Source organism: Meriones unguiculatus, chromosome 5, assembly GCF_030254825.1.
Source record: "Meriones unguiculatus strain TT.TT164.6M chromosome 5, Bangor_MerUng_6.1, whole genome shotgun sequence".
NCBI classification, from domain to species: domain Eukaryota; kingdom Metazoa; phylum Chordata; class Mammalia; order Rodentia; family Muridae; genus Meriones; species Meriones unguiculatus.
The window spans coordinates 15916548-15940792 of NC_083353.1; the positions used below are offsets into that span (position 1 = coordinate 15916548).

At 38.5% G+C, this 24245-nt stretch overlaps 1 gene segment (V, D, J or C); it reads left to right on the forward strand.

Annotated features, from left to right (window-relative positions):
- Positions 1–1764: 1764 nt before the first annotated feature.
- LOC110540386 (immunoglobulin kappa variable 4-1-like) overlaps positions 1765–24245 on the forward strand; it is a 64652-nt gene continuing 42171 nt past the window's right edge. The window contains 2 exon segments of the V gene segment in view: positions 1765–1831; positions 2014–2315. Of these exon segments, the coding sequence occupies positions 1783–1831; positions 2014–2315 (351 nt within the window).

Below are 24245 nucleotides of genomic sequence, written 5' to 3' on the forward strand. Positions count from 1 at the left end.
GTGATGTTGTGGGCCCACAGTTCAGTCTGGGACAGTGACTAGATCACGCTGGTGTGTAGCTCTGGGCTGGCGACCAAACACCTGGTGGAGCCAGGGTCTCTTCCTCAGTTTAGCCGGGTGAGAGTTAAAGCTGATTGAATCCCCCACCGTGGGGTTTCTCTCACCTGTGAAACACAATCACTTGTATTTTTTGGCCGAGAGTTCTGCTTGCTGGTCACTGTGCCCATCCTGCTGTGCTGCTGTTCAGAATGAGAGTCCTCCTGGTGCCGCCCAAATTTTCCCATCTTTTTCAGTTGCTTTTGTAAAGGATGTTTTGTCAAAGCAATAGTAATCACAAATAAGACACATCCTTTACCCTTTCTCTCTGTTCTATTATTTAATAAAATTTCCTTCCCTCATTGAGTTCCCCTTCTCAAAATCTACTACAGTTGTGTTCATGTTTATATATTCATATTTAAATTATAAGAATTATAAATCATAAGGCACATGTAATATTCTCCCTATCTGCTCTCAAATGTAGAGACCTGTATATCTCACTCAGTACCATTGAAGTACAGTTATTTGTTGATAGACTCTACATTCGAGGATTTTATCTCATACTTATGAGTAAATATAATATTTTAAAAATGGGAAACTCAAGGCCCAATGTAAACGATATGCTAAATAATGTCATCTATACATTCTCTAAAAATAAACTGAACAACTTCTTTTGAAGGCCACAGATATAGAGGTGTATGACAGCATTATAGACCAGATACAATTAATCATGTACTGTCTGTGTCTTTATACAGGTTTAATATCCTCTTTATAGATGCCCCCTTATCATTAGTTATTTTTCTGTTTTTGTGATAAACAACATGACCAAAGCCAATATAAAGAAAGGCATCACTGGGGCTTTCAGAGAATCAGAATCCATGATATTAGAATGAAGACAACAGGCAGCAGTCCTAGTAGTAGCTGGAGCCCAACTCAAGCTCACAATTTCAACTCTATGTAAGTATATAAATATGTATGTATGTATGAATGTATGTATGCATGCACATATGTATGTGTACTATGTGTGTGCCATTACTGGAATTACAGATATCTGAGAATCATCAAACAACAGCTTGGAATTAAATCAGAGTCTTTTACAAGAGAAATAACTATTCTTAACCATTGACCTGACACTCTACCCTTAAACCTTTCTGTTTTAATATTTATCTTCTTTTATCTTCTCAATTCCTCTTTCCTCTCACATTTACTATCCCTCCCCAATCCAGCTTTCCTTCTACTTCTCTCTGTCCTCTCCTTCTTTCAATCCTCTCCTTTCTTTCCTTTTTTCATCCCATCTTCCTCATTCCCATTCATTCTTTCCTTTCATCTCTTTCCCTGATGATTTTTTCTTCGGTTGTTGATCAGAATGTTTATTATTTCCTTAGGATTGTTATCAAAAGTTTTTCTAGTATTATTTCTGTGAAACTCACTTGGTCTAATGATTTTTGGTTTTTAATTGAAGACTATCATAAGTGCATCTCAGTATTTGCAGTTTGAGAGCTCTAAGTTGGTCCTTGAGCATCTATCTTGACCAGCACTCCCCTCAGTGATTGTTACTTGTGTTGATGATAGTTTTCACTGTAGATTTAACCTGGATACTCTCATACCACAGAACCTTGGCTCTTTCCTTTCTTATTTGATGGCTGCTTTGCATAGGTGCCTACAATCCAGCCCAGCTTCTCATATTTTATAAACCAGGCCTTTGCAGTGAGAACTGAAAAGCATCAGACAAGCAGTGGCACGAAGATGGAGTCACAGACCCAGGTCTTCATATTCCTACTCCTCTGGATGTCTGGTGAGACTTTAAGACTACTGGAATAGCATCAAAGTAATTCTTTTGTAGAGAAACAGCTATTTACTATTGGATTGCAACAGCATGCATGTAATGCCGTTAGAAAAGGCATTTTTGATCCCAACAATTGTATCAGAATTCTTTTTGTGTATATGTGTATACTTATTGTCTATTTCTGATTGCAGGTGCTGAGGGGAACATTGTGATGACCCAGTCTCCTGAATTCATGTCCACATCTGTAGGAGACAGGATAACCCTAACCTGCAAATCCAGTCAGAATGTGTATAAAAGTGTAGCTTGGTACCAACAGAAATCAGGGCAGCCTCCGAAACTGCTAATCTATGGTACATCCTATCGGCCAACTGGGGTCCCTGATAGCTTGACAGGCAGTGGATCTGGGACAGATTACACTCTCAGCATCAGCAGTGTGCAGGCTGAAGACCTGGCAGTTTATTACTGTCAGCAGAGTGTTAGTACTCCTCCCACAGTGCTTCAGCCTCCAACACAAACCTCCTTGAGAGTCTCATCAGCTGCCTGTACCACACACAGTCCTGGACCTGCACATTTCCCCTTTCTGCCTGAGATCTGCTATACGTGACTAATTGATGAAATGTTCAGCAGAAAATTATTAAAGAGGTGGCCTCCATTCTTGTATATTTTTGGCAATACAGAGGCATATGGATAAAAAGTAAGAAGCTATATTAAGAGATTTAGAAGTTGGGGTGTTGCACTGAGAGGATACAGTACAAGCAAGAAGCATCACTGAACTTTGCAGTGTCATGTTGGCTTTGACATCTCTATGTTATACGCTCAAGGTATGATGAATCTATATAAATTAGGACAGAGTTTAAAATCATTTACAAAGACTACATCATCATGAGATTATCAGTTTAGATTAAGAATCCTCAAGCTTTGGTTAATGAAATCTTTCAAGAAAATTGTCCATTTCATTTAGATTTTCAAATTTTGTGGTGTATAGGCTTTTGAAGTAAGACCTAATGACTCTTTGAATTTCCTCAGTGTCTGTAGTTATGTCCTCTTTTTTGTTTATGACTTTGCTGATTTGAATATTTTTTCTCTGCCTTTTAGTCAGTTTGGCTAAGGGATTGTCTATTTTGTTGATTTTCTCAAAGGCTCAGCTCTTGGTTTCATTGAGTCTTTGAATTGTTTTCTTTGTTTCTAACTCAGTGATTTCAGGTGTGAGTTTGATTATTTTCACCAGTATACTCTTCTTTGGTTCGTCTGCTCCTTTATTTTTCCTAGGGCATTTAGGTGTGCAGTTAAGGTGCTTGTATGAAATATGTCAAACTACTTTTTGGAGGCATTTAGCACTATGAACTTTCTTCTTAGCACTGCTTTCATTGTGTCCCATAACTTTTGGTATGTTGTGCCTTCATTTGCATTGAATTTTAGGAAGTCTTTAATTTCTTTATTTTTTTTATTTCTTCCCTCAGCAAGATGTTGTTAAGTAGATAGTTGTCAATTTCCATGTGTATATAGGATTTTTGTTATTTCTGTTGTTATTGTGGTCTAGTTTTATGCTGTGGTGGTCTGATAAGTTACACGGAATTATTTCGATCTTCTTGTATCTGTTGAGTCTTACATTGGGCCTGAATATATGATCAATTTTTAAGAGGGTTCCATGATGTGGTGAAAAGAAGGTATAGTCTTTTGAGTTTGGGTACAAAGTTCTGTAGACATTGATTAGGTCCATTTGATTTAGAACATCTGTAAGTGTTATTATTTCCCTATTTAGCTTCTTTCTAGATGAATTCTCCCTTGGTGAGAGTGGAGTATTGAAGTCTCCCACTATTAAGGTGTTGGGATCAATGTGTGATTTAAGCTTTAATAATGTTTCACTTACAAATGCAAGTGCTCTGGTATTTGGGGCATAGATGTTCATGTTTGAGATGTCCTCCTGATAGATTTTTCCTTTGATGAGAATGAAGTGCCCCTCCTCATTTTTTTCGATAAATTTTGTTTGAAATTCTATCTTATTAGATATTAATGTAGCTACCTCAGGTTGTTTAATGGATCCATTTGTTTGAAAAAAACATTTTTGCAGCCCCTTACTCTGAGATGTTTCTGTTGTTTTCTTGAAGAAGTGTGTTTCTTGAATACAGTAGAATGCTGGATCCTGTTTCTGAAAGCATTCTGTTAGTCTGTGTCTTTTTATTGGAGAGTTGAGGCCCTTGATGTTGATAGATAATAGTGACCAAAGAGTGTTAGTTCCTTTTATTGAGGCGTTGGTGATGTTACTATGTTTCAATGCTTTTCTTCTTTTAATTTTTTGTTGTGAAGTTATCTATATCCTGTGTTTTCTTGGCTGTAGTTGATTTCGTTGGATTGGAGGTTTCCTTCTAGTATCTTCTATAGTGCTGGGTTTCTGTGTAGATATTGTTTAAGTTTAGTTTTGCCATAGAATATTTTTCTTTTCTTCAGCTATGTTGATTAAAATCTTTGCTGTGTATAGTAGTCTGGGTTGTCATCTGTGGTCTCTTAGAGTCTGCATTACATCTGCCCAGGCCCTTATGGCTTTCATAGTTTCTATTAAAAAGTCTGGTATGATTCTGATAGGTCTACTTTCATATGATACTTGGCCTTTTTCCCTTGCTGGTTTTAATATTTTTTTATTGTTCTGTAGGTTTAGTGTTTTGAGTATGATGTTACAGGAAGAGATTATTTTTTGGTCTAGTCTATTTGGTGTTCTCTTGGCTTCTTGTGAGTTAATGGACATCTCCTTAAGTTAGGAAATTTTTCTTCTAGAATTTTCTTGAGAATGTTTTCTGGATTTTGGCTCCAGGAATCTCTTTTTTTCTTTTGTTATTAGTTACATTTTATTGACTCTGTATCACAGCTGTATCCTGCTCCCTCATTCCCTCTCAATCCCACCCTCTCTCTCTCATCTTTGATATACTGTTAGGTAGAGTCTTTCAGAGGCCCTCTGTGGTAGGCTCCTGTCCTGTTACTTGTTTTTTCCTATGTCCAATGCACATCCGATTTGTCTTTATAAGTGAGGATTGATCATCTAATCCGGGTCCTCTTTCTTGTTTATCTTCTTTAGGTGTATAGATTTCATTATGTTTATCATATCTTGTAGGTCTATATAAGCGAGTATATACCATGTTTGTCTTTCTACTTCTGGGATACCTCACTCAGAATGATCTTTTCTAGATCCCACCAGTTGCCTGCAAATTTCATGATTTCTTCCTTTTTGATTGCTGAGTAGTATTCCATGGTGTAAAAATATCACAATTTCTGTATCCATTCCTCTGTTGATGGACATCTAGATTGTTTCCATTTTCTGCCTATTACAAATGAAGCTACTACAAACATGGTTGAGTAAATGTCCTTGTTGTGTACTTGAGCAAGTTTTGCGTATATGCCTAGTTGTGGTATAGCTGGGTCTTGAGGAAGCACTATTCCTAATGGTCTGAGAAAGCGCCCAATTGACTTCCAAATTGGTTGTGCCAGTTTACATTCCCACCAGCAATGGAAGAGGGTTCCCCTTTCTCCACAACCTCTCCAGCATGTGTTATTATTTGAGTTTTTGATCAGAGCCCTTCTGATGGTTGTAAGGTGAAATATCAGGATAGTTTTGATTTGCATCTACCTGATGGCTAAGGATGTTGAGCATCTCTTTAAATGTTTCTCTGCCATTCGATATTGTTCTACAGAGAATTCTCTGTTTAGCTCTATACCCCATTTTTTAATTGTATTACTTGATTTCTTGATTTTAACTTCTTTAGTTTTTTATATGTTCTGGATAACAGCCCTCTGTCAGATTCAGGGTTGTTTCCCAGTCTGTAGGCTGTTGTTTTGTTCTGATGACAGTGTCTTTTGCTTTACAGAAGCTTTTCAGTTTCATGAAGTCCCATTTATTGATTGTTGCCCTGAGAGCCTGTGCTGTTGGTGTTTTGTTCAGGAAGTTGTCTCCTGTGCCAATGTGTTCTAGGCTCTTCCCCACTTTTTCTTCTAACCGATTTAGAGTATCTGGTTTTAGGTTGAGATCTTTTATCCACTTCTACTTTAGTTTTATACAGGGTGATAAATATGGATCTATTTTAATTTTTCTGAATGTAGTCATCCAGTTGGACCAGCACCATTTGTTGAAGATGCTGTCTTTTTTTCCATTGAATGGTTTTGGGATCTTTGTCAAAAATCAAGTATTCATAGTTGTGTGTGTTTATTTCTGCGTCTTGTAATCATTTTCATTGAACCTCTTTTCTGCTTCTATGACAATACCATGCAGTTTTTATTACTATTGCTCTGTATTACAGCTTTAGATTGGGGATAGAGATACCTCCAGATGCTCTGTTGTTGTACAGTATCATGTTGGAGATTCTGGGTTTTTTGTCTCTCCATATGAAGTTAGGAATGTTTCTTTCAAGGTCTGTAAAGAATTGAGTTGGTATTTTGATGGGAATTGAATTGAATTGGTATTGCTTTTGGCAGGATGGACATTTCACAATGTTAATCCTATCAATCCATGAGCACGTATTGTGAAGGGTGTTGTTTCCCTGATTTCTTTCTCGGCCCTTTTGTCTTTGGTATTGATTTTTTTTAGTTGATTTTGTATCCTGCGACTTTGTTGAAGGTGTTTATCAGCTGAAGGAGTTCTCTGGTTGAATTTTTGGGGTCACTCATGTATACTATCATATCATCTTCAAATAGTGATATTTTGACCTCTTCCTTTCGATTTTTATTACCTTGATATCCTTTAGTTGTCTTATTGATGTAGCTAAGACATCAAGTACTATGTTGAAAAGATCTGAAGAGAGTGGGAAGCCTTATCTTGTCCCTGATTTCAGTGGGATTGATTTAAGTTTCTCTACATTGAGTTTGATGTTGGCTATAGGCTTGCTATATATTGCCTTTACTATGTTTAGATATGTGCCTTGTATCCCTGATCTCTCCAAGACTTTAAACATGCATGGGTGTTGGACTTTGTCAAATACTTCTTCAGCATCTAAAAAGATGATCATGTGGATTTTCTCCTTCAGTTTGTTTATGTGGTGGATTACATTGATGGATTTCTGTATGTTGAACCACCCTTGCATGCCTGGGATGAAGCCTACTTGGTCATGGTGGATGATATCTTTGATGTGTTCCTGGATTTGATTTGCTAGTATTTTATTGAGTGTTTTTGCATCAGTGTTCATAAGAGACATAGGTACATGTACCAAAATTACACCAAGAACAGGTAGAAAGATTCAATAGTCCTGTATCCCCCAAGGAAATAGAAACAGTCATCAATAGTCTCCCTTACAAAAAAAAAAAAAAACTGAACCAAATAGATTCAGTGCAGAATTCTACCAGACCTTCAAAGAAGTGCTAACTCCAATTCTCCCCAAACTATTCCACAAAATAGAATCGGAAGGAAAATTACCAAACTCATTCTATGAAGCTACAGTCACCTTGATACCTAAACCACACAAAGGTGCCAGGAATCTTATTTTTTGTATATTCCTGTTATTCTTAGATTTTTGTCTTTCCATGGCATTCATCATTTCTTAGATGTTTTGTGATTGGAGCTTTTCTGATTTTACTGATTTGCCTGGATTCCACTGGTAGACCCACAGAATAAGATCTTCAATATTGAGAATGCTGTCTGAAGGATCCCTATGTTGCCCACAGTGAGTGTGTGTGTAGGAGGGATAAGATGTGTGGCTGCTATCATTCAGGGACCCTGGTTCTGGGGCTCTGCAAGCACTCACTTAAAGGTGCACTCACTTGCTTTCAGACCTAATCAGAAAGCACAGAGGATCCCTGTCGTCAGAACAAAACAAAAGCCTACAAACTTGGAAAGGATCTTCACCAACCAAATGTCTGACAGAGGGTTAATATCCAGAATATATTAAAAAACTCAAACAACATAAAAAGCAACAAACCCAAGTAATCCAAATTTAAAAAATGGCCTACAATGCTAAACAGAGAATTATCTGTAGAGGAATACAGAATGATAGAGAAACACTTAAAGAAATGCTCATCATCCTTTGCCATCAGGAAGATGCAATTCAAAACAACTCTGAGATTTTGCCTTACAGAATGGCTAAGATAAAAAAAAAAAAAGTGAAGTGGCAATAGATGCTAGAGAGGATGTAGAGAAAGAGGCAACCTCCTTATTTGCTGGTGGGAATGTAAACATGCTTATCCACTTGGGAAATCAATCTGGTGCTTTTTCAGACAGTTTGAAATAGCATTTCCTGAAGATCCAACTCTAGAACTCCTAGGCATATTTCCAAAATATGCTCAAGTACAGAACATTTGTTCAACCATGATCATAGCAGGTTTATTCGTAATAGCCAGAACCTGGAAACAACCAATATGTCCCTCAATGGATGAACGGATACAGAAATTGTTGTACATTTACACAATGGACTACTACTCAGCAATTATAAACAAGGAAATCATGAAATTTGCAGAAAAAATGATGGGAACTAGAAAAGATCATCCTGAGTGAGGTATCCCAGAAACAGAATGACACACACAGTATATACTCACTTATAAGTGATTACTAGACATATAGACTAAACCTGCAAAGATCTGTGCACCTAAAGAAGGTGAGGTAGAAGGAGGCCCCTAGGTGAGATGATCAATCCTCACTCTGAACGACAAATGAGACAGACATTGAAAGAAGGAGAAAACAAGAAACAGGACAGGAGCATATGAAGGAGGGCCGCTGAAATATTCTACCTAGCATTGTATCAAAGTAGATACTGAGATAAACTTTCCACAGTGCTGGAAATCTAAGGAAAAAAGGAGCAGAGAGTAAGACCTGGAGAGAACAGGAACTCCACAAGGAGAGCAACAGAACCAAAAAAATCTGGGCACAGGGGTCTTGTCAGAAGCTGACACTCCAATCAAGGACCATTGATGGAGATAAACTAGAACCCATGCACAGATGTAGCCCATGGCAGTTCAGTGTCCAAGTCGGTTCCATATTAATGGAAACAGGGACTATCTCTGACATGAACTGATTGTCCTGTTCTTTGATCACCTCCCCTTGAGGGGGGAACAGCCTTACCAGGCCACAGAGGAAGACAATGCAGCCACTCCTGATGAAACCTGATAGAAAGGAAGGAAGGAAGGAAGGAAGGAAGGAAGGAAGGAAGGAAGGAAGGAAGGAAAAGAAAACCTCCCCTATCAGTGGACTTGGGTAGGTGAATGGGTGGAGAAGGGGAAGGGATGGTGGTATTGGGAAGGGAGGAGGGAGGGAGTGAGGAACAGGCAGAATAAAAAGTAAATAAACTATAATTAATAAATATAAAAGTAAAAAAATGAAAAGAAAAGAAAAAGGACAAAGAATTTTTGTTCTGTGGTGTTGTCCAAGGAAGTCTTGGCTAGGTCAATTGTGAACATGGGGCCTGATCCTTGAAGGAGTTAAGGTTTCAGTCCTTGGAAACTTGGTGTTTCTTCCTGAAGTGCCATGGGTATCAGTCCTAGGGTAGTTGTGACTGGCCCGTCCTGTGTTTTCTTTGCCAACAGTGGCTGATTTAGCTCTCCCCTCACCTTGATCCAGCACCTCTCTTTAAATAGTGTAGAAGATGCTACACTTCATAATAAACTTGCTAGTCATAGTCATCAATGTATGCAAGCCTTCCTGGTCACATCTTTTCCTTGTTTCTTCTTAGTTCCTCCTTCTGCCTTCTTCCACTTGACATCTCATAATTCCTGACCTTTATATCATCAAGTTTATGTCACTGTGGAATGTTTTTCTTCCTCTGTCTATTGTTATTGATAGGTTTCTTGAGTATAGTAATTTTGTTTGGAAACTGCTGTCTCTAAGAGTTTGTAGAACATCCTTACAGGACCTTTCTTTTAGGGTTTTCACTGAGAAATCAGGTGTTATTTTGATGGTCCTGCTGTATATGTGACTTTGTCTTTTCCCCTTGAATCCTTTACTAATCCCCCCTCCCCATATATGTTGAGTATTTTGATTGCTATGTGTTGTGGAAATTTTCTTTTTTCCTTTTTTTTACAATCTGTTTGGTATACTGTATTGCTCTTGTACATCACTTGACAGGCATCTCGTTGTTTAGATTAGAGAAATATTCTATGATTTTGTTAAAAGTATTCTCTGTGCTTTTGTCCTGATTATTTTGTTTCCTCCCAATGGAAGATAAACTGTGAAACAGCCTTAAACATATTTTCATAGGAGATGTGTATGACATTCATCTCTTCCAAAGTGCATGTGCTTGTGGGACATTGATTTTGAAATACAAAAACCCAGGATAGCAAAAACAATTGTGTATAATAAAAGAACTGGAGGTATCACCATTCCTGATTTCAAGTAGTATTACAGAGTCACAGCAATAAAACTGCATGACATTTGCATAAAAGACACATTAATCAATTGAATCAAGTAGATCTATAACATAAACAAATATAAACATACACAGGTATGGATATCATATTCTTGAGAAATAAACAAAAAATGCATATTGGAAAACAGCATCTTCAATAAATGGTGCAGGGCAAACTGGATGTCTGCATATAGAAGAATGCAAATAGATCCACACTTATCATCTTGCATAATACTCAAGTCCATGTGATTGAAAGACTTCAGCATATGCCATATACACTGAGTGCAATATAACTGGGAAATACCCGTTAAAACATTCCCATAGAACGTTATTGTCTGAACAGAATGCCTATAGCACAGGCAGTAAGATAAACAATTGATGAATGGGACCTCAAGGAAGAGAAAATTTTTTCCTAAGGCAAAGAAACACTGTCAAGTTGTAAAGTTGCCATCTATAGAATAAGAAAAGATCCATATTCAATAGAATACTGATTGATATCTAACATACATAAAAATTAAAAAAATTAGACATCACCAAACAAAGCAGCCTAATTAAAAATGGGTACAAACCCAAACAAAGAATAGAAGTGACTCAATAGAGGAAACTCAAGTGGTTGAGAAACACTAAAGAAATGTTCAACACCCTTAGTCATTGGGAAAAAGCAAACCAAAACTACTTTGAGATTCTATCTTCTACCTGTCAGAATGGAATGGCTCAGATAAATAACACAAATTAGTCCATGCTGGTGAGGGATGTAGATCCTGTGGGAAAAAAAACCCTATTGCTTGTGGGAGTGAAAATTTATATACCCACTGTGGAAATCACTAAGGTGGTTCTTCAGAAAAAAATGGAATTGATCCACCTCATGAATCATCTATACTACTTTAAGCATATACACAAAGGACATCGTGTCCGATCACGAGGACATTTGCAGAATCATAATCTCAGTGGCTTCATTCATAATAGCCAGACTCTAGAAACAATGTAGATGTCCTTAAACTGATGAATAGACATAGAAATTTTGGTACATTTACACAATTGAGTAAGACTCAGTTATGAAAATAATGATGGCATGGAACTTGTGGAAGTAGTCAACTAATATTTTATTTGATTCAAGGCCCACTTCCCAAGATCAAACCCATACCCAACACTGCTAGAGTAACCAAGAACTAGACTATTCAGCTCAGACAATGAGGGTAAAACCAGACATGATTAGTCATAAAAAGTATCAATACAATGACTTGGAATGATATTCTGCAATACTCATAGATATGTACCTTTTCTGCTACTCATCAGAGAGGCTTTTTCCAGAAACAGATGTGAACAGATGCAGAGAATCACTGCCAGACATTATGCAGAGAGAGTGTAAATAGAAGGTCTCCATAAAGCCTGTTTATTCAGATATCAGATATTTCTAAGAACAGTTTAAGATCCAGAGTGGGTGCAGGACACCAGGAGAACAATGCCCAGTGAATCAACTAGGCAATACTCATATGAGTTTGCAGAGACCAAAAGGGCAAGCATTCGACCTACAATGGCCTGAGGAATGTCCTCTGTGTGTACTTTACAGTTTTTAGGTTAGAACTTTCATGTTTCTCCTGTTGTGATTAGGAGTGAGTCTGACTCTTGTGTCTTTGCTAGGGACTCTTTTATTCCTGTATTATTCTGATATCCAACATTGATATGATAGTCTTTGCTTCATCTTATTATATATTATTTTGTGATGTCTGGTTGTTATCTCTTAGAAACCTATTTTCCTTTTTCTAATAAAAGACATAAAGGGAGTTGATCCTGAGTGGAGGAGCTGCACAGAGGATCTGGAAGGAGTGAAGGGATGGGAAAATATAATCAAGATATATTATCTTGAAAGAGAATCTATTTAAAAAAAACTTGGACATCAGAAGAAGAAGAAAACAGAAAACAAACTAGAAACCTACCACAGAGGGCCTCTGAAATCCTCTGCCCTGCAGACTATCAAAGCAGATGCTGAGCCTGATGGCCAACTGTCGGGCAGAGTGATGGAATTTTATGTAAGAAGTGGGAAATAGTAAGAGCTGGAGAGGACAGGAACTCCACAAGGAGAGCAACAAAACAAGAAAATTTGAACACAGGGAACTTCCCAGAGACTCATACTCCAACCAAGGACTATTCATGGAGATAACCTAGAACCCCTTCACAGATGTAGCTCATGACAGTTCAGTGTCCAAGTAGGTTACCTAGTAATGGGAAGAGGGACTGCCTCTGACATAATCTGATTGGCCTGCTCTTTGATCACCTCCCCCTGAGGGGGGAGCAGCCTTACCAGGCCACAGTAGAGGACAATGCAGCCACTTTTGATGAGAACTGATAGACTAAGATCAAAAAGGAGAGGAGAACCTCCCCTATCAGTGGACTTAAGGAGGGGCATGCATGCAGAAAGGGGAGAGAGAGGCTTATGGGGGGATACAAAATGAATAAAGTGTAATTAATAAAAAATAAAAAAGTAAAAAAATTAAAATAAAATAAAAAACACCTAAAAACACAGAAATAAATAAACCTCCTGAAAGTCAGTTAAATATAATTTAAATAGATTATTTGGTTGATTTTTCTGGTGGATTTCACTCCATAACAATTTCAGGATAAATCCTGGTCATCTCATAGTTGAACAAACAAATTATGGAAAGAAACCCTAGAGCTTATATAGTGCCTGCTTTCCTTCTTACTTGATCTCTCCTGGGATCAGGAGCATTAGCACCCCAGGCTAGCTAGCAAGAACCTGATTTTGAGAATGAATGACAACGAGAGTGAAGGCAAGAGCTGAACTGAGCTTTCATTTAAACCATGAAGAGAAGGGCCTCCCTGGGAAATGTGCAAATTTTCCAGTGGGAACCAAGAGGAAGGTGTGCATCCTATTAGGGGAGGCACTGGTATAAATTGCCTTCTGTCTGTGCATGGGCAGGTGACAGTGGTGAAGCAAGGAGCACTGTAGCTCATTGCTGCCCATGCCTAGGATGTCAGCAGCATCTCAGGTCACAGGTTTGGTGAGAAGATGACATCCATATCAATCTCTGATATTCTAACAGCATGTGGTACATTGATTTCTCTTATCTTGAGTAACAAGTGGCTATTAATATAGCAATTCACCAATTTTGAGTCTGTTACTCTACATAAGTAGGAATAGAGCATGAGGGATCTCTTTTCAGGGTCTTTCAAAATCTACACTTAGTGGCACTGTAAGACAAGTTGTATTATTTTTCGTTGTTTCTCCTCAAGGTTCCTTTTTATTGAAAGCTGGTTTTGGAGACTACTCCCGATTATATCATGACTCTTTCTGATCTCTTTCTTTATGTCTGAATGTATGTCATAAGTGGTCCTGTGATTTGGTCAGATACACTCAAATAACCTGCCACTCTAGAGGTCCTCCTTTGTCATTATAGCTGCTGAATTGAATTCCTTTAGAGACATGCACCTTGCTGCTTGACAACACACATTTGGGATAGTGTGTTGACTGCAGGGTCAGGAATATTTGTGTCAACAAACTGAGAGTTATTTCTACATGCCATGAGAATAAGTTTCCAAATACCTATCCTGTGCCAGCTGCATTTGTGAAACTGGGAATTATTTAGAAGTTAGATTTAAAAGTTTTTTCCCCTTTTTTTTTAATTTTTCATCAATTACACTTTATTCATTCTGCATCCCCCCATAAGTCCCTCCCTCCTCCCCTCCCAATCCCACCCTCCCTCCTCCCTCTGCATGCATGCCACTCCCCAAGTCCACTGATAGGGGAGGTTCTCCTCTCCTTTCTGATCTTAGTCTATCAGTTCACATCAAAAGTGGCTGCATTGTCCTCTAATATGGCCTGGTAAGGCTGCTCCCCCCCAGGGGGAGGTGATCAAACAGCAGGCCAATCAGCTTATGTCAGAGGCAGTCCCTCTTCACATTACTATGTAACCCAATTGGACTCTGAACTGCCCTGGGCTACATCTGTGCAGGGGTTCTGGGTTATCTCTATGAATAGTCCTTGGTGGAGACCCTGTCCTCTCCAGCTCTTACTATTTCCCAGTTCTTACATAAAATTCCATTCACTCTGCCCAACACTTGCCCATCAGGCTCAGCATCTGCTTTGATAGTCTGTAGGGCAGAGGCTTTCAGAGGCCCTCTTTGGTAGGTTCCTAGTTTGTTTCCTGTTTTCTTCTTCTAATGTCCATCCTCTTTGCCTTTCCAGATGGGGATTGGACATTTTAGTTAGGGTCCTCTTTCTTGCTTAGTTTCTTAGATGCACAGGTTTTAGTGGGTTTTTCCTATGTTGTATGTCTATATGAGTGAGTATATACCATGTGTGTCTTTTTGCTTCTGGATGCAACTCACTCAGGATGATCCTTTCCAGATCCCACCATTTACCTGCAAATTTCATGATTTCCTTATTTTTCATTGCTGAGTAATATTCCATTGTGTAGGTGTACCACAATTTCTGCATCCATTCTTCAGTTGAGGGGCATCTGGGTTGTTTCCAGCTTCTGGCTATTACAAATAAAGCTGCTACAAACATGGTTGAGCAAATGTCCTTTTTGTGTACTTGAGCCTCTTTTGGATATATGCCTAGGAGTGTTATGGCTGGATCTTGAGGAAGTGCTATTGTCTGAGAAAGCGCCAGATTGATTTCCAGAGTGGTTGTACAAGTTTACATTTCCACCAGCAGTGGAGAAGGGTTCCCCTTTCTCCACAACCTCTCCAGCATGTGTTCTCACTTGAGTTTTTGATCTTGGCCATTTTCATTATTTGAAAATTTCATACATGTATATATTGGATTTTGAGCATTTCACTCCCATTCCCTTCAATCTTCCTCCACTATCTCCTGGTAAATATGTCTTCCCCAAACCATTGTTTTTTTCAAGCTGCTGTTCTCTATTTTGTCTTCTGATTATTTCCTGTAATATAGCCTATAATCTTTAATAAATTGACTCCCTACAAGATACAGTTCTCCTTTAATCTGACAAAGTAATGTCTATAAATCAGCATCAAGTGACATCCATCCTCTACTGTGAAATATAGTTAGATGTAGCTGTTTCATCTAAGAACGAATTTATAGTCATGTATATGTAAATTTAATTTTAAATGGAATATTTTAAACAAATATAATGGTGTCTGTGTTTGTGAGTGAATTTTCTTTCTGTCTTAAGATATCTGGCTATATAAGTTCCATGTACACTGGTCTTTTCAGGTGGCATCTTCTCTGTGTCTCTGATAAATAAAATTATTTATCAATATTGAAGAACATTTTAGAATTACTCCAGTTTGCCTTCAGTGAGTAGGTTGTCCAATTTGTCTCAAAATCACCTGCAAGATTTGCTAAATAAAAGCAGTTAAAAGAGAAAAAAATGAAAGAAAGAAAATGACTTCCTGCTCCCCTTTTCTCTCATTTCTTACTTACTCATTGACCTACAGTGAAGGAAAAGGCCACATTGGCCTCTTCCCCTTGCATGAGGAAATGGTGAAGAGTCAAGTCTGGTTCAACTTGCTATGGTTGCAGTTTGCTCATGAGGGCAACAGACAAGTTATTTCCAAAAGGCCCTGTCTCACAGCCCTTGTTCAGTGTCTGGTCTATATGTGGATTCAGTCTATTCTCCATGAAGGTCCCTGAGATTTGGGGTGGAAGACATTCTCTTTAGAATGACTTCGAGAGTCACGTGTTCTCTGTACTTTGACCAATTATGAACCTCTGTATTAACCACTTTCTACTCTTAAAAGAAAGGTTTAGGATGAATGCTAAGAATAGGGTAATATTCTTAAATATAAGGACTTTGGAAGCAGTTTGATACTGTGTCCATTCAGAAAACAAACAAATAAATGAACAATGTTAATTTTTTCCTTGTCCCCATGACTACCCACACATAGTTTCTTGAACAGGTTTGCATTTCATTGCAGGGAGCCAAGACTAGCTAGTGGAAAGTTACAGACAGCTGCAACAAGTCATGGGTGAGAGATTTATGTTCCAGGAATTTATGAGACTTCTGTTCATCAGGCTAGACATTTTGAGATATCTTAGCTGACATTCTTGTAGTATCTCTTTTAGTAAACATTCTTGCCGCATTTTGCATCATCAACCACCCTGTTATCTTTTGTATTATAAACTACTTTGCTGACACATTTTCCCTTCCTGCCTTCTCCTTATAAAGTTGTGTGAAATTTTTCAAATAAACAAGAGCTAGATCAGATGATAAACTCGCTCTCTTCGTGTCTTGTCTCCACCCCATTCATTTCACCCCTCATTAGGATCCCGTTGAACTCCTGCTGGATGGGGCATTTCTGGTTCTTGACATTGATATCCTTCTGTATGTTTCATATGATGATGGGTAAAACATCCTAAAAGTTCATGTGTAGACTCCTCCTCAGTGTGTCAGCCTGCAATACAACCCCCCTTTAGAGCTCAGCCTGCCAGCCAGTGTCTGAAGCAGCAGCTTTCCTATCTCCACACAGAAATGATAGCAGTCTCCCCATTTCTCTTCCTTTGTGTGTCAACACAAACTTGACTAAAATGTATTCACTGAAAACATGTCCTCACTGGGACCATTGTCCCACGGGCTCTCGTTGCACTTAGCATTAACATCAAAGTTACTGAGAGATTTCCCAAATCAAGCAATCTCAGTCATATGTTGGCCACATATGCACAGGCTATGTTAACTTCTTCCACAAGGATGATCGTTCCCAAGCTCTTTGCTTTTAAGACCTTCTGCCTTAAATGAACAGAGGGTCCTATGCATGGCTAAAGGTTTCCTTTTGTACTTTGGAGCTGCCAAATCTCTTCTTTCAGGTCTGCTCTCAAGTAGCTGCTTCTGAAGAATACATTCCTATCCCTTATTTCTGTTGCATCCCCCACAAGCTCATTTACTTTCATCTTATTTTCTATAGCCTTAGTATTTATGTCTGACTTACAGTATTTACTACTCTCTCATCAGTATTAAAGAATAGGAAATTTACTTGTTAACTTCCTTTAAATGACAACATATGTATATGTTAATGGAATTCTTTGCAATGGGAGACAGAAGAGTGTTTATATACACACATATTTGAGATTGTATCAAGCTATGTTTCTGTTTCAAATCAACTATTTATAATAGCTTCCTGGCATATGCCAGTTTTACCTCTGTCAGCATCCCAAATTCTCAGAATATAGACACCTATCACCAAACTGGGAAGAGGTGTGAAGCTTAAAACCACAATGTGTGGCAAGTTAAATCCATAATGGTATAGGAGTAGTATCTTAAGAATATGGATAGGAATGCCAGCCAAAATATTTTTATCACATGTGTCACTACCACCAGCCGTCCTGCTAATAAAAGTTAATGAGATTGGAAGTGATTGTAACTTACGGCTCCATCTATATACTACATTTTGTAGGATTCTAGATACACTATATTTTTAAGTAAGATTTTATTTACACAAAGGTTATATATTTACAAAGGAGAGAGAGATAGTACATTTTGCATATCTCATTCCTGATATCTTATATTTAGCATAATGCATAGTGTGACTTGTTGGTCAAACTAACGAGCCACTGCTCATATATTATTATTAACCGAAGCCACATTTGCTTACACTATTGATTGTGTGCATAAACTAAAACACTGTAACAGAACTTGGAGCTAACATAATTTCCACTGATTTCCTCTAGGAGGAGCTATGAACTGTAGGCTTTTTCTGGGAGAGACTAGAGAGGAGGGGTGTGTGGAGAAAACTGGTGGAAGTAGAGATCCTCCCTGGCTATGTCTGCAGCATAGAGGGTCACCATCAGCTACAAAATCAGTGGTATCTGCACAGCTCTCATGACCAGCTATTTAGCCTGATTCCCCCAAAAGCACAGAAAGACTACCCATTTGTTCACCCGAGTAACTCCCAGGCATCTTTACCGTTCCTAGATCTCAGGGAGAGTTCAGTTTCATCAGCATTCAGATTGAAGAAGTGACAGGTTATTACTGTGTAGACTATTGCAGTCTCCTCCTCAGTGCATTAGCCTGCAATACAATACCTTTAGAGCTCAGCCTGACAGCAGGTGCCTAAATCAGAAAACTTGTCTCTACACAGCCTGGTAAGCATTCCCTCTCTGTTCAAGGATCCGTGAGCCTTGTCTTACTCAAGTAGATTTGAAAGTCTAGGAGAGCATTCAAGGTCCAAAGTCTCCTTTAATCTTTTATGAGATATGCTGTTTTGAGTCAAGATTAAATAATTATTTTCCACTTCTTTTGCCTGTCTTGATTGTATGATTTTAAAGGTGATTTGACACAAAATATTCTCATAATTATGACTGCATTCAGTAGCAGAATAAGTTGTTTGGAAATAATTGAAAATATTCTTTTCAGATTAATCATTCATCCTCTTTAAATAGATAATCTTTAAATTTCCATAATGATTTTATTTTTCATTATTGAACTTCTGATATTACTGATGAATGAGTATTGAGTATGCATAAAATGTTTTTTTTGTCTGAGTTATTTGGTAAAACTGAACTTACATACAGTAATCATGAGGAATTATGTTACATAAAAGTACACTTGAGCTAGGCAGGAATACATTAAATTTGTGACACATACTGAATAAGTAAACTTTGAAACTGTTGTACATTCACCTGTCTAAATCCCACAGTCTCTGTGTACTGTGCTTATGGACAGAACTCACATGGGTAGTGGCAGCGCTTCATAGAGTACCTGCCTACCCACCCTGCTTCTTATTCTGTGCTTGTTGAAAAATTAACTGTATTTTCATGCACTCATTACATATAATACTGGGTTTTATAAAAGCAAACTTCTTTCAAGATTATATTACATAAACATATGTACTCAGTACTGATGATATTTTCTGTCAAGTTGGCACAAAGTAAAATCATCTGAGAGGGACAACTGTCATTTCAGAAAAAGGTTTAGTATTACTGAGCATTGGGCAAGTTGCAAGGAAGTTTCTTAATTAGTAATTGATGGGGTAGAATGCATCCTATTGTACGTGATCCATGCCATTGAAGGTTCCTCAACAGAGCAATATGAGCTAGCTGGGAGGAGAAGTCCAGTCAGCAGCACTCCTCCATGGCTTCTGCTTAGCTTCTGCCTCTTGGTTCTTTCTCCATCTGAATCCCAGCTCTGACTTCCCTCAGTAATGGACTGTTACCAGGAAGTGTAAGAAGAATAAAATTTCCCACCTTTGTAAGTTGCTTTTGGTCATGAGGTTTTATTAAATCCTAAATAAGACACATCTTTTACCCTCCTCTTTCTCTCTCTTCCATGTATCTTTTACTACAGTTTTCCTTCCCTCACTGAGTTCCCCTTCTATAATAAGCCTACATTAGTTGTGATCATATTTATATATTCATGTTTAAATTATAAGATTTATAAATCAGAGGGTACATGTAATAGTTTAGTCCACTTCTGCTTCTTCCTCATTGGTCACATACCATTCTATATTCCCCCTATCTGCTCTCAACTGTAGAGACTTGAAGATCTCACTTTATATTAAAGATCTCACTCTATATTTGTGGATAGACTCTACCTTAGAGGAATTTATCTCTTATTTATGAGTAAATATAACTTTTAAGTAATGGGAAACTCAAGGTCCAATGTAAGCAATATGCCAACGCCATCCATGCATTCTGTAAAAACAAACTGCTCAGCTTCTTCCTCTTGGTTCTTTCTCCTGTTTTTGGAGGCCATGGATATAGGAGAGTATGACAGTACTGTAAACCAGATACAATTTCTCAAGTTCTCTGTGTGTCTTCTCCTTTCTTTCCTTTTTTCACTTTATCTTCACCATCCCCCTTCATTCTTTCCATTCTTCTCTTTCCCATCCTGTTTCCTTCTGCTATATTTTTTAATTTAATCTATTTTTATTATTAGTTACATTTTATTAACTGTGTATCCCAGCTGTATCCCACTCCCTTATTCCCTTCCAATCCCACCCTCCCTCCTTCATTTCCTTCCAGCCCTTTTCACAGATAGGGGAAGACCTCCTCCCCTTTCATCTGACCCTGTTTTATCAGGTATCTTCAGGACTGGCTGCAAAGTCCTCCTCTGTGGCCTAGCAGGACTGCTCCTCCCTTGGGGGGTGGGGAATTCAAAGAGCTGGCCATTGGGTTTCTGTCAGAAATAGTCCCTGTTCCCCTTACTATGGGAAAACAATTGGTTACTGAGCTACCATGGGCTTCATCAGAGCAAAGGTTCTAGGTTATATCAATACATGGTCCTTGGTGGAGTGTCAGTCTCAGAAAAGAACCCTGTGCTCAGAGATATTTGGAACTTGTGGAGCTCCTATCCTTTCCATGTCATACTAACTCACTCCCCTTCTGCTGAAAAGAGGAACTCTCCTCCATTGCTGGTGGGAATGTAAACTGGTACAACCACTTTGGAAGTCAATCTGGTGATTCCTCAGACAATTAGGAATAATGCTTCCTCAAGACCCAGCTATACCACTGCTAGGTATATACCCAAAATTTGCTCAAGTACACAACAAGGATATTTGCTCAACCGTGTTTGTAGCAGCTTTATTTGTAATTGCCAGAACCTGGAAAGAACCCAGATGTCCATCAACGGAGGAATGGATACAGAAACTGTGGAATTTTTACACCTTGGAATACTACTCAGCAATCAAAAACAAGGAAATCATGAAATTTGCAGGCAAATGCTGGGATCTAGAAAAGATCATTCTGAGTGATGTATCCCAGAAGGAGAAAGACAAACATGGAATATACTTGCTTATATAGACCTACAAAATATGATAAACACAATGAAATCTATAGACCTAAAGAAGATAAACAAGAAAGCAGATACAGGGTAAGATGATCAGTCCTCACTTAGAAAGACAAATGGGATGTGCATTGACATATGACAGGAGTCTACCACAGAAAGCATCTGAAAGACTCTACCTAGCAGTGTTTCAAAACAGATACTAAGACTCTTTCTACTATTGTTTAAGATAATATTGATTGTTTCCTTAGGATTGTTATCAAAAGTTTTGCAAGTATTTTTTCTGTAAAACTCAGTTGGTCTAAAGATTTTTGATTTTTTTAATTCATTATTAATTATACTTTATTCACTTTGAAACCCACCTGTGGTTCCTTCCCTCTTCCTGCCCCAATCCCTCCCTTCCTTCACCCTCCACACGAATGCCCCTCCCCAAGTCAACTGATAGGGGAGGTCTTCTTTTCCTTCCTTGTGATCCTAGTCATTTAGGTCTCCTCAGGAGTGGCTGTATTTTCTTCTGTGGCTTGGTAATGCTGCTTCCCCTTCAGGGAGAGGTAATTAAAGAGCAGGCCAATCAGAGACAGTCCCTGTTCCTATTACGATGAAACCCACTTGGATACTGAACTGCCATGGGCTACATCTGTGCAGGGGTCTTAGGTTATCTCCATGCAAGGTCCTTGGTTGGAGTATCAGTCTCAGGAAAGACCCTTGTGCTCAAATTTTTTGGTTGTTGCTCTCCTTGTGGAGTTCCTGTCCTCTCCAGATCTTACTGTTTCTTGCTTCTTTCATAAGATTCCCTGAACTCTGCCCAAAGGTTGCCCATAAGTCTCAGCATCTGCTTTGATAGTCTGCAGGGCAGAGTCTTTGAGAGGTCCTCTGTTTCATGCTCCTGACTTGTTCCGTCTTTTCTCCTTCTTCTGATTTCCATCCTCTTTGCCTTTCTGGATAGGGATTGAGCATTTTAGCAAGAGTCCTCCTTCTTGATTAGTTTCTTTAGTCATAAGGGAAATGCAAATCAAAACAGCCCTAAGATTTCACCTTACACCCATCAGAATGGCTAGGATAAAAAACTCAAGTGACAACACATGCTGGAGAGGTTGTGGAGATAGGGGAACTCTCCTCCACTGCTGGTGGGAATGTACAATTGTACAACCTCTCTGGAAAGCAATCTGGTGCTTCCTCACACAACCAAAAATAGAGCTTCCTCAAGATCTAGCTATACCACTCCGAGGCATATATCCAAAAGAGGCTCAAGTACACAATAAGGACATTTGGTCAACCATGTTTGTAGCAGCCTTATTTGTAATAGCTAGAAGCTGGAAACAGCCCATATGCCCCTCAGTGGAGAAATGGATACAGAAATTGTGGTACATCTATAGAATGGAATATTACTCGGCAATAGAAAACACGGAAATCATGAAATTTGCAGGTAAATGTTGGGATGTGTAAAAGATCATCCTGAGTGAGCTATCCCAGAAGGAGAAATATGCACATGGTATATACTCACTCATATAGACATATAATATAAACCTACTATAATCTGTACACTGCCAGAGCCCACCAGCAGAATTGAAGGGTTCTTGAGTTGGGAGTGAGGATTAAAATTAATAAACTAACACACAACACATAGGAGACTTTTTAAGAGGTTCCAGGCTCTACAGCCATAGCAGCAGCCTGCCTTTTTTATTGCAGGGAGCTTTTAAGCCAGAGTAAAAACAGCTCAGAACAATGGGTTAAATTTACAAGGAGGTGAAGCAAGAGGTGAGATCTTCACAAGCTATCCCACCTGCTGTCACAAAAAAAAGGAGATGGACTTGCAAATTCTTCCCTGACTTCAGTGAAAGTCTGGTAAAAGCAGTCTTTCTGCTGAGATTTAAATATCAAAACAGCTGCCAGAGCCAAGGATCCCAATAGGTCTCCCTTTTTTATATTTTTAAAATTGGCCATAACTTAAGAGTTATGGAGCAGAAGATTGTGCCTGTCTTAGGTCGTTTCTCTCATAAGATATATTCTTACCTGTCATCAGTACATGAATTCCATCATTTATGCCCTGTCTTGGGTTGAACATATACCAGAGAAACTTTACCCTTCTCTGACTACCAACCTCTGCTAGGGTAGACACTGCGATTTGATCTTATGCAGATCAGCTCAGCTTTGACATTCTAAAAGGTCTTCAGGCAGGTTTTAGTTGCCACTGATAGGAGTACATCTCCTATCACAGGCCCAGTCCAAAATAACACTCCATAAAAGTGACTTAGCAGATGACTCCTTTTGTAAATTACCAAGTCTGAGAAACATTCACAGGAACCATAGTAAAAGGCTGTCAGCAATCAGAACCATTTGAAAGCTTACAAATACAGTTACACTGAAAGCAAGAAACATTAAAGTTTAAATCTTGTTAACATTTACAAACAACAAAACAAAAGGAGAATTTACATAGGCAGTTACAGGGCCTCCCAAGAGTTTCTGAAGCAAGCTTGTTTTGGTCTGCTGAAAACTAGAGTCAGACCAAAGTTTCATAGTCAGTCCTTTTTTTTTTCTTTCTGATTTTGTTGAGAATAGTCTTTATTAACAGAACAATCAAGTCCAGTCCATTGTAGAAGAGGTTTCTCTGCATGATGTCTTTTCCCAGGAGCAGAATGAAACAAAAGTGGATCAGGAGCTTAAGTCCAATGCAGCTTTTCGGTCTCAGTCAGGGCAGAATCTATGATTATCTGCCGCAGGACCATCTTCCTTCTGGGGAACAACTCCTGCAAATCATACCAGCCTTTCTGGGATCCACATGGCTCCTTCTGCGTCCTGAGGAAAAAACACAAACATGCCCTCTTCCCCATATTAATATGGGGTCAGGGCACTGCCATATCCAGTAATTTGATCTTTCCATTTTACTTGGTCATAATTATTTTTGGTATTAGGATGCCACAATCGATCAGCCACAGAATGGCCTTGTATATCCACATTCAAAAAATTTAAAATAAAGAGAGCATGATTTATATAATTCTGTGGTGTTTGGGGATATAACTCCCCCCTTTTTATTTTTTGCAATTGGTTCTTAAGAGATCCATGGGCTCGTTTTACAATTCCTTGGCCTTGAGGATTATATGGAATGCCCGTTTTTATGACTTATACTCATTTGTGCACAAAAATGTTGAAAAGCTAGACTCGTATATCCTGAGCCATTATCAGTTTTTATAATGGAAGGAATACCAATTGCAGCAAAACACTTTAAACAATGACTTATAACATGTTTGGTGGCTTCTCCTGTTAAGGGAGTTGCCATGATAAATCCTGAAAAAGTGTCAATTGTTACATGAACATATTTTAGTTTTTCAAATTTTGGGACATGAGTTACGTCCATTTGCCACAAATGATTGGGAGTCAATCCTCTTGGATTGACACTATAATGAGGTA